The sequence below is a fragment of the Seriola lalandi genome, unplaced genomic scaffold (genome assembly GCF_002814215.2).
Source record: "Seriola lalandi dorsalis isolate HSWRI2012SDOR001 ecotype SW California unplaced genomic scaffold, Sedor1 jcf7180002054554, whole genome shotgun sequence".
NCBI classification, from domain to species: domain Eukaryota; kingdom Metazoa; phylum Chordata; class Actinopteri; order Carangiformes; family Carangidae; genus Seriola; species Seriola lalandi.
Window position 1 is genome coordinate 697,044 of NW_019525107.1, and position 17,754 is coordinate 714,797.

At 40.9% G+C, this 17,754-nt stretch overlaps 2 protein-coding genes across 3 annotated transcripts; both read left to right on the forward strand.

The window, feature by feature from the left end:
* Positions 1-243: 243 nt before the first annotated feature.
* Positions 244-9,841, forward strand: tfcp2 (transcription factor CP2). 2 transcript variants are annotated; one of them, XM_023415557.2, is made up of 17 exons: positions 244-576; positions 924-1,133; positions 2,700-2,851; positions 3,213-3,289; positions 3,438-3,543; positions 3,769-3,875; positions 4,177-4,329; positions 4,421-4,531; positions 4,889-4,977; positions 5,154-5,202; positions 5,472-5,504; positions 6,091-6,184; positions 6,602-6,692; positions 6,828-6,934; positions 8,020-8,162; positions 8,311-8,362; positions 8,495-9,841. In XM_023415557.2, the coding sequence occupies exons 2-17, from the start codon at positions 1,012-1,014 to the stop codon at positions 8,530-8,532; spliced, it is 1,524 nt and encodes a 507-aa protein (XP_023271325.1). In that variant the 5' UTR covers positions 244-576; positions 924-1,011; the 3' UTR covers positions 8,533-9,841. The 2 variants fall into 2 exon arrangements, with proteins under 2 accessions (XP_023271325.1, XP_087032569.1); XM_087176443.1 differs by lacking the exon at positions 5,472-5,504.
* Positions 9,842-10,024: 183 nt separating this feature from the next.
* On the forward strand, positions 10,025-17,754 carry csrnp2 (cysteine-serine-rich nuclear protein 2). Its single transcript, XM_023415555.2, has 5 exons — positions 10,025-10,908; positions 12,680-12,852; positions 12,993-13,255; positions 14,148-14,444; positions 16,059-17,754. The coding sequence occupies exons 2-5, from the start codon at positions 12,693-12,695 to the stop codon at positions 17,061-17,063; spliced, it is 1,725 nt and encodes a 574-aa protein (XP_023271323.1). The 5' UTR covers positions 10,025-10,908; positions 12,680-12,692; the 3' UTR covers positions 17,064-17,754.

Sequence of the window (17,754 nt, forward strand, 5' to 3'; positions counted from 1 at the left end):
CATGGCTGGATTAACTTCCTTTTGACCCCCACTGTAAATAAATCTTTAATTATTTTCCCAAACACGGGAAAACAACATTTTAACACAACGAAATTGCTTGCAACAGTTAACAATTAAAAACCAAAAATGTTGAGTTTAAGAAAATTTTAAGAAAACTGTGAAAACGGGCAGTGGGCGCTGGGCGGCGGAAATGAGCCATAAAGTACTTTGCTTGAACTGTAAAATAACAACAAGAAGAAGAAAACGAAACGGAAATTACGGCAGCTCCTTTTCCTGACCGAACTAGATAAACAAACAAAAGCAAGACATTATATTGCATATATTTGGGAACCAGAGATAGTGTTTATGCATTTTTATTTATAAATATGTCTGCCAGGAATAATCCATCCCCCTGAATCCCCAATAACGGAGGCTTAGAAGAGCTAGCATCCTACTGGCCAAGTTCGCTGGCAGGCTACGTCGCTAGCTAAGTGTTTAGCTCGACATGTTTATTTTAGTGCTGAGACGAAGGAGCGCGACATGATGGCACGAAACTGTCGCAGTGTCAGCAAGTAGCTACACGCATCTCACTTGAAGGTAAGCTTTGTGGCTTTTAATTAGATTTATGAAACTAAATGAAAAGAAGTAAAGTCTAAAAATGTTGTAGCTTACCACAAGTTGTTTGGATCTCAGCAGTGCTGCGGTGCACGGTTGCATAAAACGTGGGCAGAGTACCGTTAACTTACCCTTAACCTCAGGAGCTCTGCATTGCTCAGAATAGTTGCCAGTTACTAACAATTGCACACGCTGCTAATTTGAGCATACGCATTATTTTTTTGTAGCTGTTTTCCTCGATCAAATGTTCAGATATCGCTGTATGTTCACGGGAGTTGGAGCCAAACTTGACGATAATAAACTTATTATTGTCACTTTCTCCACTAAAGATCGGAAGGCTGTGGGACGCAGGTATAAAAACCTGGCTTAAGTTTTAACCAGAACTGCACTCCGTAAGAACTCCACATCGCCACCACCATGGCGTGGGCTCTGAAGTTACCTCTCACGGATGAAGTGATCGAGTCCGGACTGGTCCAGGACTTTGATGCCAGTCTCTCGGGCATTGGCCAGGAGCTTGGTGCTGGGGCATACAGCATGAGGTACAGTACAAGTTTTAAACGGGTTGAATCTTCTGTCTTAAGTGCACTGCTGTTGTTGCTACCGAAACATGCCATCTGATTTGTGACTTCATTGTATGTACCATATGTTCTATATTTGTTTTATTTGGAGACATAATGATTGATATAAACAGTGACGGTAAGGGTGCTCTCACGGGGATGCCTCCTTCAGTTGTCACTTTCTAAAGTTAGTGAAACTGTATTACCTGCTTAAGCTTAAGTGTTGGCAGTGTGTGTTTTCACTTGTCCCAGAACTTTTAACAGCGTGTGATTATATTATTATTATTGTGATGATACAATTATAGGAGTAATCGAGTTGTTGATCAACAGAAAATTAATTTGCAACTAGAATATTTTCTAATCCGTTGTGTCCGTAATTGTTCAGACAAAAATGCCCAAAATTCACTGGTTTCAGTTGCTCAAAACAAAAGAGTTGTTGCTTTTTATGACTTAATAATATAATAAACCGAATTGATTTTTAACTTTTTGCCAGACAAAACAAAGCGTTTGATAATATTACCTTGGTCTTTGGAAAACTGGGATGTGCGTTTTTTTGCTAATTCATTTACCAATCAAGTAGATTGATCAATTAATTGAAAAAATAAATTCAAGATTAATCAACAGTAAAAATAATGGTTAGATAGATTTTTATGATTTTATGATCTCACTTTGTCTCTCATGTTCTTTAGTATCAACAGTATTGTTCTATATCCCCTCTCAAAACATTCACAGAACATGTTTGATTGTGTGACAGGTTGGGGATTTTTAATGAGGGTATTTGGTAGTTTTTAATGACTTCTCTGTACAAATCAGCTTTATTAGTCTGAAGTGTTTCACATTTTCTCTAATTGTCTCACCAGTTTGCAGTTTGAGCAGAGAAATCTGTTCACATTTTGAATTTGTACATGAATATGTAAAGTCTTGTACTGACAGATAGCAGAGGAGCAAATTAATTCCCACATACAAATGAATTTCAATGCATTACACTGCTTGGCGACAGTCAGATGAAGAATACTCTTTGATGAAATGTGATTGAAGAATTAGACTTTTCCTATCAATGATGCAACCAAGTTCTGAATCACTGAGGGTGAATATCTGCACACAGTTCTGTGGCGTTTAATTGGTGACGTCTTATTCAAGAGTTTAAAGTCCAGATAGATTTTTAAGATATTACCGCTCAGTTTTTCATGATGGAAATTTTGTGAGATCCATTTAGGATTTGCTGACTCAAGCACTTGGCTCTGCTGGAGAAAGATCACTCTCTTTTTTGTCCTTTTCTGGCTGGTTAAGTGCTCTGTTATATGATACTGTACGAGCTGCAAAGTGCCTGCTTGTTCCCTGAAATTCTTTTGTTGAGAGGAGCAATGAGATACTGATTGGATACCTTGGTATTTAGTGATGTTGCCCAAATCACCACCATTGTAATTAATAAGCTGGAAAGCTGGCAAACACAATAACCTGCCATTCAGTAATGAATGTGTCTCACACTGAGGTGATCAGGCGTTGGCAGCTTTCTGACAGCTTTGTTCTTTTGTCTCTGTTCTCCAGCGATGTACTTGCCCTCCCCATCTTCAAGCAAGAGGAGTCCAACCTGCCTCCAGACTCTGAAAACAAGATCCTTCCCTTCCAGTATGTTCTGTGTGCAGCTACCTCGCCAGCCGTTAAACTGCACGATGAAACACTCACCTACCTCAACCAAGGTCAGTGTCCAGATCCCAGCCACAGTGTACTGTTTCAGGTTTGTGTAAATTTATCGAGATCTAAGAACATCAAGTTAAAATCCACTGAAATTCAGTTCTTGCATTTTATTACCTGGATGACTGTAAATCTTCTGATAGCTGGCATTAGAGGTGGAGAGAAACAATCACTGTGGAAATATATTACAGTATGGTCTACAAGGGTATGTTTTTGATAATGATTAATTTTAATTTTTGATATGATTTTGCATTATTGGAATTAGTGTGACTACAATTGAGATATCAACTGTGGATGTTTGGTGTTTTGTGACAGCCTGGTAGGAACTGAGAGCCATTTATTTACAGTGCGGACTTGTCATTCCAGGGCAGTCCTATGAAATTAGAATGCTTGACAATCGGAAAATTGGGGAACTTCCGGAAATCACTGGTAAAATGGTGAAGGTAAGATTCTGGCGTGACATTTCACACAAACATAACTGTATATTTGCACAGGTCAGTGTCCGCCATGTGAAACTAGTATTAAAGTGTTTGAATAGTATTTATATCTCCCTTGAAGCCTTTGTAAAAACAGAATTTCTCTGAATTTCAGAGCATTATTCGAGTGGTGTTTCATGACCGACGACTTCAGTACACAGAGCACCAGCAGCTGGAAGGCTGGCGCTGGAACAGGCCCGGGGATCGCATCCTCGACCTCGGTGAGCACTGAATGAAACATGACTGTTCTAACTTTAAGGTTCTAGACGTTCTGGTTCTTCTCTATTATGTGGGATTTGTGTGTGGAAACAATGTTCCTGTACAGCCTTGTGTGTATATTAACCCACCAAGAATTTTCATATAAAATCATCAATTCAGGATATTGATTGTTAAAGTGAATTAAAAACTCTTTTGATAACAGCCTGTTTTGCATTGATCCATTGCAGATATCCCCATGTCAGTCGGCATAATCGACCCCAGGGCTAACCCTACTCAGCTAAACACTGTGGAGTTCCTTTGGGACCCATCAAAAAGAACCTCAGTTTTTATCCAGGTAGCATGATGGACAACACTGTTGTTTTCCTGAATTACTTTCATTCATTAAAAGCAATGGCAGTAATCTCAGGCAGCACTTTGACATTATAGCGCTAAGCTTGTTAACATTTAGTGTACTAATCAATACTGTTTGGCAAAATAACAAGTAAACTGAATGTTATTCTACAGGCAGTAATTACTAATGCAACAATTTTTGCAAATATTTATTGATTGATTGATTCCACAGACCTAAGTTTTTATTTTATGTCATCATTCCCATGTAGATTTTACTTTTATATCCCTTTTCTTTTTTTTTTTAGGTTCACTGCATCAGCACAGAATTCACCATGCGTAAACACGGAGGAGAGAAGGGCGTGCCTTTCCGTATCCAGATCGACACGTTTAAAGAGAATGAGAGTGGAGAGTACACAGAACACCTCCACTCTGCCTCCTGCCAGGTCAAAGTCTTCAAGGTGAGCGGACCGACAAACATTTGTTGCTTTGGTCTCTGGTTGTGTTGTTCATGGTCACCACCTTAATGACCCCCCACATGACGTGTTTCAGCCCAAAGGTGCAGACAGAAAGCAGAAGACGGACAGGGAGAAGATGGAGAAGAGGGCACCACAGGAAAAGGAAAAGTACCAGCCATCCTATGAAACTACAATCCTGACAGAGGTTAGCATATTCTAACAGTCCAAAACCAAAGATGTTCACTTTATACTGATGTTAAGGGGGGAAAAGCAACAAATCCTCACAAAGAAAAGCTTTAACCAGAGAATGTTTTCTTGAGAAACAACAAATGATGAATCCTTTATTGAAACAGTCGATGGTTAATGTTATGTCTGTCACCAAATTGATAAAACAGCTTGTCATTTTAGCGCAAATTCAGATTATTATGTAAAACTAGGTAATAACAGACTAAACTGTGTGGATAAAAGTATGGGGTAGCTGCAGCTTAGAAATGGTTGCAGAATAAATGTATTTCTGAGGTTATTTAGATGCCACAGTAACAAAAGTGTTGGTCTTTTGCAGTGTTCTCCGTGGCCTGAGGCTACATACGTCAACAACTCTCCATCTCCTGGCTTTAACAGCACACACAATAGCTTCCCAGTTGCAGAGGGGTATGAGTGTTGCACAGTTTCTACCAATGCTTCACAATTGATGCTACTTGCAGCTTGTGTTCTGTGTGTAGTTAGCGAGGAGCAAACATGACGTGTAGATTGTTCTTAATGTAGATGACCATTAGACTTTGAGAATTCTTCTTGGATTCCAACATGGTTAAATTTTCCTTTTTTAGAAATGGATCACCAAACCACCAGCCGGAGCCTGTCGTTCAGGTAGTAGATGTAAGTACAAGTGTCTTTTCACTTTCTGGATTTACATTACTGTCTGACTGCATCCTGCCTCACTGAACCACTGCATATTAATATTCACAGCTGGCATTTAGGTGTTAAACATCTGCCCTCCATCCAGCAACGCACTTTGAAAACATAAACAAAAATCAGCCTATCCTGTGTCATGGTGTGATTGAAAGCATTTTGATAGTGAAAATGAAAAATACAAGTTCATCTCCCCGTGAAGGCATGATACTGAAACTCTCTTCTGTGCATTACAGGAAATGATTCAATGCTTCTATGAAAAACCTGATGTAAGAATATTTAATTCCGCACTCACTGTATATTTAGGCAGCTGTGTAGCTGATGTTATGCTTAGTCACATACACCCATTGAGAAATGAAGGGAGGGGGAAGTAACTGAAGAAGAATTAATAAAGATGAATAAACCTCTGTGTAAATTAAATTGTTGCATATTTTTTACCCACTAATAAATTAACTTGAGGTTAAATAGGTTGAAAAGGTTAAATAGGCAATTTTAGGCTAATTTATGTCGAGAGTGCAATTACTGTGCTGCTCAGTTGATGCAGAATACCATTTCAACTTCTGTCTTTAAAACAGACTTTTGGAAATTATTTGTTTCTGTCTATTTGTAAGATGTAGACTTTTGAAAAATCCCTACATTTTGAAGCAAAAGAATGAGTCAAATCTAACATCTTTTATATTTGGGTGTGTGTGTATACTTTCTTTTGATGTTGTGTTTGAGCTTGAGACATAGTGATGAAGTAGCCATAAAAAACAAGCAGTAAACTGACCTGACTTCTGTGAGCAAACTCTGAGTGAGATTGTTGCACTTCTGTGTCTTGACCCACGTTCTGTCTTGTTTGGTTTTTTTTCTCAGAATTTGTTACCCACAGCAACACCACAGGATGCACAACAGTGGCTTCATAGAAACCGCTTCTCACCCTTCTGTCGGCTCTTCACTAACTTCTCAGGTAAAATGGCCCCCGCAGACAGAATTGCAGCAAATTATACAGATAACAACCATTTATTTTAGTGTAGTGTCACTTAGAGCTGCCTGTGCCACGGATGCCTAAAAGACAGAGAAGAAATCTGTTGTATCTTAGTGACTGCAGGGCAACGTAGAGTGAAAAAAGAATAAAATTACCAAAAGTGTCCTTAAGCATGGCTGAAAAATCACTGCCAGAACCTTGAACTGTGGCCTGTAGCTGACCTTGTATGGTGACCTCTCTGAGGACAGGTCAAGCGAAAAGACTGTTCCTTTACAAGGAGCATTTGCTGCACATATGAACTGTTGGATATCCCCAAAACAAAATTGTCGTGTATTTCAGGTTCACAGGTAGAGGGAGGGGTTTTAGGATTTTAAGCAAAGTCTTGTTTCTGTGTACCAGGGGCAGACCTGTTGAAGCTGACCAGGGAGGATGTCATTCAGATCTGTGGGCCAGCAGATGGTATAAGACTCTTCAATGCACTAAAGGGACGGTGGGTCTTCTGTTATGTAATCCTACCTGAAAAACATGCACTTTATCTAATTATATCAAGAAGAGGCTCCACACATTTCTGGATATTTTGTGATTTATTTATTTATTTTTCTCTGTGTGGATGTTGTTTTTACAGTGTGGTACGTCCAAGGCTGACCATCTACGTTTGCCAGGAGTCTCAGCAGGCACGGGAACAGCAACCGAAACATGAAAACGGAGATGCTGCCGCCAACACTTTCTTTGGTGAGTCCATGTTTGTTTGTTCATGTTCATGTTTGTATTAGAAAAGAGCAAAAAGTATTTGAATTACACTACACTAATGGGCGCAGCTAGGAGGCATTATTAGGCATGTCACAAAGTCACAGTATCATTACAGTGTATTAACGACTATAAAACTGGTAATCCTCAAATACTATTTTTAAAGTTTTGGCAACATGCTTGGTGATATGCAGCCATTGCTGTAACAGTTGCTGTACTGCACGTCCCAGTCACCACTTGGCAAAGGAACCATGTTGCCAGTACTGAATCTATTTCTGCTGACATTTAAAGGAATAGTTTTGACATTTTGAGAATTACACCTATCTGCTGTCTTGCTAAGTTAATAAAAAGACCAGGCCTGTACCCATGTCGGTGTGATATATTTGAATTGTGATGATAATTCCTGGAGCCCTGTTTTCACTGTGAGGTTGTCAGGGAACCAGCGGAGCTTAGTCACTGCACCTGCGTAGATCTAGCCCTGCGTCTAACTCCTGTGCAACCATAATTTGATGTTTTTACACTTAATAATAATAATAATAATAATAATAATAAACAACATACAACATGTTCATTGGTGAACTTTAGGAGGTGCTGGTAGGTGGGTTTCGTTACGCTTTGATGCAGCAACGCTAGCCTTTTCCCATGTTAAGCTAACCGGCTGCTGGTTGTAGCTTCATATTTACTGTACAGACATGAGAGTTGAACTTTCATCTGACTCCCAGGAAGAAAGTGAATAAACATATTTTCCAACACGTTGGAACTGTTTCTTGTAAGTTCAAGTGTATCTGAAGGCTGCTGCTCATGCCTACTCCTCCGTCAGGTATGTGAGGCATGTTGCTCTTGGTGTAGCTTTAAAAGTAAAAACGAATCCCTTGCTGTGTGCAAGAGGACAAAGTTTATTGTAATACACAAACTACAGCCGTACAGTGTTTGCAATAGTTAAAATTTTCCCTAAAAACTATAGTGTAATCATGAAACATACTTGCATATTAAGATTTTACTATGTTGTAGTGTCAGAAAAAAAAAAAAAGAATAGTTTTGATCGTGCCTGCCTTTCTGTCTGGATGCAGTATATCACGCCATCTACCTAGAGGAGCTCACAGCTGCTGAGCTCACAGAGAAGATCGCTCAGCTCTTCAACATCTCACCCAGACAGATAAACCAGATCTTTAAACAGGGTCCCACTGGCATTCATGTGCTTGTCAGTGATGAGGTAAGCTCATGTTTTTTTTTTTTTTTAATTAAAGCTACACTTTCAAATCACAGATGAGACCAATAGGAAACCAGTTGTCATTACACGTGTTAGTAAACAGCTTTAGCTTGTGTCCCTCCCACATTAACATGAACTCTCTTTTTAACAGATGATTCAGAACTTCCAGGATGAAGTATGTTTTGTTTTGGACACAATGAAAGGTATACGAGCCACATTAATAAATAATGATGATTTATTTCTTTCTATATTTTGCACAGAGCCTTGATGAGCTTTATCATTGCAAGTTTATTTTTAAAACCTTCTACAATGTTTTCTTTTCCTTTTCTTTCCAGATGACACGAATGATGGCTACCACATCATCTTGAAGTGAATACTGGGCAGGAGAATAGTGTAGCCCTTCTTTAGACCCGATCCAGTCAGCCCCTCTAAAGTTTCACGCTCCTTGACGTTCTTGGAATATGTGGCGGTGCCCCAAAGCACCTTGAGGCTGCAAGGAGGAACATGCGACTGAAGCACCTGGCCCTCTCCTCACTATACCTTATTGTCTTACTTTTGAGGGAATGACTCTGTTACCACAGTGAAGTAACATTCTCCTTCTCGCCCTGCCGTTGCCTCCCTTAAATGGTTGCATTTTCCTCTGTCGCTTGTGTCTCATGAAAGGGGTTAGTGGCACTACAGCTGCTATCACTGTTTATTTGTTTGCTGAACATCTGGTGTGCCAAAGCCCTGTGCTTCAGAATCAACAGTTTGTTGTCTCTTTAAAAAAAAAAAAACCCAAAAAAACAAAAATAGAAATAGAAAAAAAAAAGTTAGCATAAAGAGAGACAGTTATATTGACAGTACTTGACTTTCAGACTGCAATGCAGCATGATTCCTCATATTCATGCTAGTTTGCCTCACAGGATCCACTTTATGCCAGTCTGCAGGAAACATGGTATAGCTAACACAATTGCACAGTCACATGAAATAACCACAGGAGACATCGAAATCAGCAATCAGGACATGAAGGGAAAATGTTGGAGTCCAGCTGTGCTTCTGTAATTCCTTTGAAAGCTAAGAATCTCAGTCTTTCACTGGTTTGTAATGTTACGTTTGAGAGAGGAAAAAAAAAGTTTTTCCAGGCTCCCAAACACTGTTAGGTCCTCGTAGTTAGTGTAGAGAGCATACTGACACTCGTGGTTGGTACTTATGAATCTTGAAAGATGATGAAACACTGTCTTTATTAGTGATCACACCAGCAAACTGTCTCTGGTCCATGTGCTTCCTATCCCTATCAGCTTGTTTAGCAACATATCTGTGGCCATTTCCCAATGTTATTTTTTTAAGTAGATTATTCTTTTAAGATGCTTTCATGAAGAATCATGCTTTATGTTGGAAGTTTTTTTAAATACTTTGTTTTTTCTTTTTTTAAACTTGCATCTCTTCATCATTGTTTTTTGAATGTTACCACCTCCAAATACTAATACATGTAATGGGTTGTTGGACACACCAGAGCTGCATGTGAAAAGATATGGTTAGTTTATGTTCAGTCCATTGTACTGCTTACATGAAATTGATAGCTTGTCATTTTAGATATCCATCTTTGCCCGCATCTCATCAGCATTATTAAAGTACTTACCCATGTACCGGTCGCCATCTGTTCTCATAATTTTTGTAAAAATAAAAATGTGTTTTTTGGGTTTTTTTGTAACTTTATCCTGTATGTTTTGTAAGTCCCTCAGAAAGTGTTCACAGGTGACAAATAATTTTATTAATATTTGACACACAGCTTTCTCTTTGTTTGACAGATGTGGAGTCTTTCTACGAACAGACAGTCATTTTGTTGCTATGGAAACTAGGTTTTGACAAGCCAATAATAATCATGAACATGTTAAGATGCAGGTTCATGTTAAATACCATCAGTGTCATGATACATTTCAAATTTGGCACATCTGTTTCTGCTCAATATGAACAAAGAAGCGAAAAAAGAAGGGGAAAAAAAATTCACTCCATTTCCCATCATGCTCCGGCGCAGGCATTCTTGTGATGTCACAATAAGTATATATACGGCTACAGGGAAGAATTTCTTTCTCCATTGTTACATTGTAACAAACGGGGCCGGGGCGAAACGGGGGAGAAAGGCGTCTTCTCTTTAAGAGAATTTGCAACGTTTTGACGAACCGGCCCAATATTCGCGTTAAATACGAGAAGACAGCGAAGTAAGCCCGACCGACTGAACCCGCCCCGGTGAGAAAAAGGATAAACGAACACAGATGTCAGCGGATTTCTCCATTGCAAGCATTTCAAGCCTCACATCAGGAAGATAAGACATTCGGCTGTCTACATTATTCATGTTGCTCCGAAAATGTTGGGAAATAAATCGCAGCTAATCATATGACGTCCCTCTTCCTGCCGTCTGTCCTTTAAATAGATAGGCATGCAACATTTAAATAAAACCAGCAGGTCTGATAGGCAGCTCCTGTTTTCTGCGTGATCTTTCACTGTGCAGAACAATGAGCATGGAGCCTAAGTAGCCTAATATAGTCAGATATAAGTGTCTCAAATTGACAATCACGCAGGCTCTTAGCCAGATCACTTTGGGTTAGCATTGCTCCACGGTTGCAGTCTGGATACTCGGTTCAGGGAAATCGGTTTTTGGCACAAAAAAAGCATCTCGCAGGGCGTTGAAAGATTGATGTGCAGCTCGTACTGGAAAGAGAAACGACCTACGAGTTGGTTGGAATAAGGGTCCCTGTTTCTGCCCCAGGTAAGAGGGTTTAGTATTTCATTAACCGGGCGGTTTGCCATTGTGTGTCTGTGTGTGTGTGTGTGTGTGTGCGTTTCAAAAATGAAGAGAGCTAGTATACTAGAGAGAGAGAGAGGGCCTTTGCCTGTCAGACTGATAACATCCAACCTTCCCCAACACAGTCTGGTCAGTTACTGCATGCACACAGTTAAACAAATACCTCATCCACACCTCATATGTCCCTGAAGGGAAATACACTACCAAGTCACAGTTGTCTTTAAACACACTGAGGCCTTCCACAATCCAACTAAGTCCTTAAAGGAACAGGAGGGTGACTCTGGTTTTCTTAAGAGAAATGAGTTTACTATCAAAATTCAGCCTCAGCTCTATTTGCTCTATTTATATTTGAGTCCCAGTTGGAAAAATGGTTGACATCAGTATCTGCACTGAACCTTTAAGAAACTGCACTTGTTTGTCACAGCCTTTTAAGGGGTTAAATATAGTTGAGAACCTCATTCCCAAATAGCAACATAAAGGAAAAATCCACATTAAAGCTGTATCTCTGAGAGTTTTCAGTGATTTTGCTCTGTAACATCACAATCACAGTCAACTACAGCATCTCCCCGACCACCGAGACATGAAATGATTAATGACACAACTTGGCTTCTAATTTTTCTTTGACATATTCCATCAAATTTGAATAGTTTTTGAACAGAAAGTGTCTTCATCTCCCAGTAAAATCACTATGGCTGCAGCAGTTGTTTCATTATTCACTGTCCACAGAGCAGGATTTGTCTCGATGTGACATCATCTCTCAGTTTAGCCAAAGGACAAACTGCATTGTTCAGTATTACAGAAATGTTAAACATTGGTCCTATCTGTTTGAGAATTTAAAAACCTAAATGGATAATGGTTCATTTGGACTTGTCCCATTTGGGAATGATGATTTGATATGTTGCTGTCTGCATCATGTGACATGTTAACCCCCGGCCCAGGTAAAATGAGCCTTATACAGATGTGGAGTTGCATAATAAACTAGTAATTACCTTGGGACGTCTCCTATTCATACTGCAGTGGATGCTAATATGAGAAGCTTAAGGCACAGTTTTGGACATGGACACACTGTCATAATGAAATATCATCATGCATATTCATTTATTTGGATTGACTCTTGAAAATACTAAACTTTGTGAGATGCAGTTTGAACACAGACTTATAGGACAGAACATGATATAACATAAGACATACATTCATCTGTTTCCATTCACCTTGTTTGACCTCTCCTGCTGATGTGATTGATGAGCTACAGCTTTCATATTCACTTACATTGACCCCCCCCCCACCTGCACTGTTTATAGCAGACTTAAGAGGAAAAACAAAAAGGATGTGAAGCCGTAGAGATCATTTGCTTCAAGGCTGTGCACATAAATCGTGCTTGCCTAGTTGCCATGGTGACGTTTCTAGACTTGATGATTTCAAAGTAGGATTTCATGTGAGATGGGGGGAGCGGGGGGGGGGGGGGGGGGGGGGGGCAGAGAGAGGAAATGATGGAGCTGGAATACAGATGAAAGGAGACAGGACCAAACAGCTGATGTCACCTCTTGGTTTCGGTGTTAGTGTTGCTAATGGAACAGTTTGACACAAATTATCCAGCTCTCTGATTGACAAGAACATTTTGTCTCTAAGGTAGTAAATAAACGTTACACAGCACTACAGACGTTATCCTCTCTGCCTGTTTCCTGGTGCGGAGTTTGTTCTGTGTGGCTCGATCTGTGCTGCTCTCTGCCCTCAGACACCGAGTTTCCATGGAGGCAGGTTCGTCCCTCAGCCTCAAACGAAGATATGAAGAGGTGGACAACAGCTCTCCATTCTCTACACCTAAGGACTCTGACGATGACATCTCCAGCAGTGACAGCGCGGACAGCTGTGACAGCCTCAACCCCCCCTCCAGCACTGCATTTACCCGTAAGGAACAACAGAAGACACACATTAAAGGCAATACACTCTAAAACCCAACTCAAAACAGTTCATTAGAAAAAGCACTTTCAGTCATTACTCATGTATAACGTTGCACTCCGAATCTCTCCTCTTCTTTCCCACCTCAGCCACCTCCATCCTCAGACAGCACAAGCCGTCGCCGGGGGGGAAGCGGGTACGTTTTGATGTGGTGACGGTGTATTACTTCCCCCGGCGGCAGGGCTTCACCAGCGTGCCCAGCCAAGGGGGCAGCTCCCTGGGCATGGCCCGCCACCACTCCTCCATCAGACACTACACGCTGGGCGAGTTTGCACGCGAACAGGAAACCAGCCACCGGCACACTTTACGCCAGCACCTGCGTCAAGAGAAGCTCAACGCCCGCAAGATGAAGGTAAATCCTTACTTTTCATCAAAGACTGTGGGATTCATCAGTGGATTAAAGGGGGTGGGAGGTAAATAGGTAATAATTCTAAAATGTTAAATACCTTTGATTGAGTAGAAAACATTTCTTTGACTGAGCCCTTTGTCCTGTAAATTTATACTTTAGGGTAGATTTATTTTTTATTCTCACATGAAAACAGATCATGTCTCCATTTGCAGTGGTGGAAAGTAAGTCAAGTACTTAACTTGAATAAAACTGTATGTTATGTTCTGTCCTGCATTTATCCTTTCCTCAGTTTAAGATTGGACATAATCCTAATCTTTTTTTGTGACACCTGACAAAAAAAAGCAGTGTCTAGTTGGGTCCCCATGTCATGTTTCAGATGTGTATGAGTTGTTCACAGTTCCACCAGAGACTGAGTTCCCCTCTAAACAAGTCAGATGGTTTCGTTTTGTTAACTGTTTGAGGCCCAAAGAGGTGAAACTCTCCCATATTCATCCGAAAAATCCCAAAACATCATTGTACAAATGTGTGGAGCGCATTTGTTTATTCTCCATTCCATTTATTATGATGATGACCTCTCCGATTCATCTTATGACGCTTTAAAACTTAATCTAGTGAAATGTATATGAAGCGGTTAAAACTAGCTCCATCTTGATGAGCTACAGCCTTAAAATGCAACAGTATTAACAATCTAAAAATATACACGCAGAAGTATATGTAAATCACATATTCTTTTTACCATAATCCTTTGAAAAGTTTCTGTATGAATTAAGCCAAAGATAAATCTGTTTTTGAAGTATCAGTCTTTAGGATAATTACCAACCACTTGAACTTGAAATAGAGAATCAGTCTCTTATTGTCCACAGCTCACAGTTTCTGCACTATCTGTCCTCCACAGCTGACAAGGAACGGCACAGTGGAGTGCGCTCAGGCTGACCTGCTGACTCTGGAGGACGTCTCAGATGAGGACCTCGATGTGGACGGGGTGGAGGTGGACGACTGTTTCTTCCTTCAGCCGCTGCCTACAAAGCGGCGCCGAGCCCTCCTGCGAGCCTCTGGCATCGCCCGCATAGATGCGCGGGAGAAAGCTGAGCTCAGGGCTATCCGCCTCTCGCGGGAGGAGTGTGGCTGTGACTGCCGTTTGTACTGTGACCCCCGACACTGCGGATGCAGCCAGGCTGGCATTAAGTGCCAGGTAATGATTGTTGGCCCGTCTGTGTGGATGTGAAGAAAGATGAGAGCCAGTGTGCAGTTTGAGAGAATGAGTCAGTCTGCTCTGCTCAATAAAATGTGCGCCTGGCTTTTCATACTTAAATCATTTTTAATTTGAAGTCGAATGTGTAAGCATTTACTTTCCCATAGGTCTTTTTCACCGAAGACAGTGGATCTGTCTTAGTAGGAAAAGCAGAGGTGCACATAATCATAATATAAAACAAAAATAAAATGAATGATCGCTGAATTGATTTTAGCTGCTTCAGTCTCATGCTGCATGCTCATTGCTTACTGGGATAATGGAGCTGTCATAAATTAGGTTAGTAACTCCTGTCAAAATGTCTTTAAAAAAGGCCTAGTCATTAAATTGTGAGCAAATATTTTTGTTGAATTATGGCGTGACGTGATTTAACTCTAAATCACAGTTTGATTCAGTGCCTGGGCCAGCATTGTTTATCCATGAAGAAAACATTCAGTTATTCCAGTGAGACTGTCCTTACTGTTTGAAAAGATGTAAACAGATCACTGCGTCACCTTAAACTGTGGTTGCATAGTGAAATGCTCATGCAGAACTTCGCTGCAGTTTTACCAGGTTTACAGATTGCATGTGTTTTGAAAAGTTGAATGTTTTAGTCTAGTTGCCCGGACTTGAACATAATCACTCTCTCTGTCTTCCATTTGCTGAAACCCAGTGTCTGCACTGTAGTTTCCAGTGTGGACACTCAGAAAGTCTCCACTTGAAGAGAAATACCTAAAGAACCACAGTGCAGAGAAGTCATCATGACAGATTTTAGTATTTCAATAAGTTGTAATATGCAAGACATCATTAATTCTTTTTTGTTTTACAAATGTTGAATATTATAATCAGGCATTTCCACATGATACTTCAGTTTTTTACTGGTCAGTGCTGTTTAATTATTGGAATTTAACATCAATGCACTGATACAGTTGATACAATAAATGAGTTATTACAACATCATTTTTTTTTTATACATAATTTCTCTTATTTCAGTTCATTGAAATAAGGTAAATAAATAAAACTGCTAAAGCTTCAAGACAAGACATAGATTTTTTTTCAGATCAACATTAAAATGATTTTACCTCTTTGTGCATGTTTATGTGCATCTGTGTTGACAGTGAACGATCCTTATATTGATAAGAATTAGTAGTGTGTGTGAATGTGTATATATGTGGTCTGTGAATTTCCAATAGAATTTAAATTATAACGAAACAAATGTATTAAAACACTATTTAACATTTATTAACCAACATTAAAGGCTCAATGTGTTGTTGATGCTGGTCCATCTGTTATGTTATTTTCTGTTTTTTATTATAGACAGTATATGTGTTACATTTTCACCTGCGAGTTGAAAGTACACATCCGTCTCAACCTGACTTATATCACAGTAACCAGGTGTTGTCTTGGTCGCTCTGCTTTTTCTTTACTCTATCTCCTTGTCTCATCATATGCTGTGTCATCTGTCTAAGCTGAACAACACTTATATAACTTACATAAGACTTATGCAAATGAGTGAGTTCTTCCTGTTGAAATAAAATAGAAAGTGAAATTGATTGTTACCTCTGCTTTCCTTCCCAGGTGGATCGAATGTCTTTCCCTTGTGGCTGCTCCAGAGACGGCTGCGGCAACGTAGCGGGTCGTATCGAGTTCAACCCTCTACGTGTGAGAACTCACTACCTGCACACCATCATGAAGCTGGACCTGGAGAAGAGGAGGATGCTCATCCAGGGGGCCGGGGACCAATATGCTGAATCTGACCCGGTGTCCTCCCCCACTTCTACTTGCCCTACTTCTCCGGACCTGTCCTCTGTCACTGGCCTGGACTCTGAGCTAGAGGAGAGCGAGGTGCAGGCAGTCGTGGAGGTTCAGGATCTCCTGGCAGAGCAGGACATACTGGAGCGAGAGAACGAGACAGCTGTGTTGCATCTGCAGAGCGCAGAGGAGCAGGAGAGGAGGGAGAGGGAAGAAGCTGAAGGGGAGGCGGTGCAGCAGGAGCTGGGCACTGGAGATCTCACAGAGCAGCCTCTCTGTCTTCTCCCGGGTGCTTTGGGAGGGGAGCTGCCCGAGCAGGCAGAGGTGCCGGGTGTGGAGCAGGTCCTGCTGCAGGGGCCATTCCCCACCGGGGCCACGGTGTTGTGCATCACTGACAACCAGGAGGAGAGCCCCTCTGACCTCCTTAGAGACTCCACTTCTCTGCTCTACTATCAGCTTAGTCCCATAGAGCCTGAAGCCTTTGAGACCCTGCCCAGAGCGGAGGAGGCTGAGCAGGAGGAGCGCTCGGTGAGAGAACAAGATGCAGGAGGAGGTGAGTGTGTGGATGGGAAACAAGGAGGAGGAGGAGGAGGGGGAAGAGGAGGAGGAAGAGGAGGAGGAGGAGAGGAGTCGAAGGATGAAAAGCCTGAAAAGATCACCTGCAGGCAGAGTTTGGGCAAGTCTTTGACCAATGTGATTCTGTGCTCAGAGGAATGTGTGGCAGTAGTGGAGGAGAAGCCCTCGAGCTGTCAGCAGAGCCTCCCTGAAGAGCGGTGCCAAGGGGAGTCCTGCTCGGAGGAAGAAGCGAATCCACTGCCTCCTGAAGTTTAATTCTAGCTTCTCTGCAGATATTTTGCACAATAGCTTCATCTAAGATGAATAAATTACACATTTCACATTTATTACTGCTATCATCAAGGATGATTACAGGTTGCAATCTCTTGTAGTGACTGTCATTGAATTATGTGGAGAATGAGCTTGAGTATTACAGTACATGAGGGAGAGGGGAGATGCTGAAAGCACATACAGGTCACTCCCCAGGACTAATATGGGTGCAGTTACAAGGCAACATTGTACGTAATTCTGTTGGGGGGTGATGGATGCGGCCTTAATGGAAAAACATAACAACACTTGTGTGTAGGAGTCATTTGTGGATGAGAAGTACAGCAAGTAGTGCTTTGTTAATTCACAACACAGCAAACAGAAAACACAAATGTGTGAATGCTGACATAAGCCTTTTGTTCGGTGGTATATAAAGCTATCAACACTAACACAAATCGTTTTTGCAGTGCGCAAGGAGCCGGTGTGTTTAGCTACTCACTGGCTCAGTTTCCATTACAGTCTCCGTGCTGTAGTCAAGCCAAATGAAGGCCTCTGATAGTATCCTCCGCTGAAAAATAGACCTAATAATCCTGGAAATACTTGTTTTTGTGTACTGTATATGCATTTGCAATGTGCAAGACAGAGCCAACTCAAGGTTGCTGCTTTTTTTCTTTTTTTTTTTTTTTTTTTTTTATTTGTA

Bases quoted from the DNA above. Each gene is read 5' to 3' on its own strand.
- tfcp2 (XM_023415557.2), top strand. From the start codon at position 1,012: ATGGCGTGGGCTCTGAAGTTACCTCTCACGGATGAAGTGATCGAGTCC. The intron at 2,852-3,212 runs GTCAGTGTCCAG...TTGTCATTCCAG, and splicing joins ACTCACCTACCTCAACCAAG to GGCAGTCCTATGAAATTAGA. The intron at 8,163-8,310 runs GTAAGCTCATGT...TCTTTTTAACAG, and splicing joins ATGTGCTTGTCAGTGATGAG to ATGATTCAGAACTTCCAGGA.
- csrnp2 (XM_023415555.2), top strand. From the start codon at position 12,693: ATGGAGGCAGGTTCGTCCCTCAGCCTCAAACGAAGATATGAAGAGGTG. The intron at 13,256-14,147 runs GTAAATCCTTAC...TGTCCTCCACAG, and splicing joins TCAACGCCCGCAAGATGAAG to CTGACAAGGAACGGCACAGT. The intron at 14,445-16,058 runs GTAATGATTGTT...TTTCCTTCCCAG, and splicing joins AGGCTGGCATTAAGTGCCAG to GTGGATCGAATGTCTTTCCC.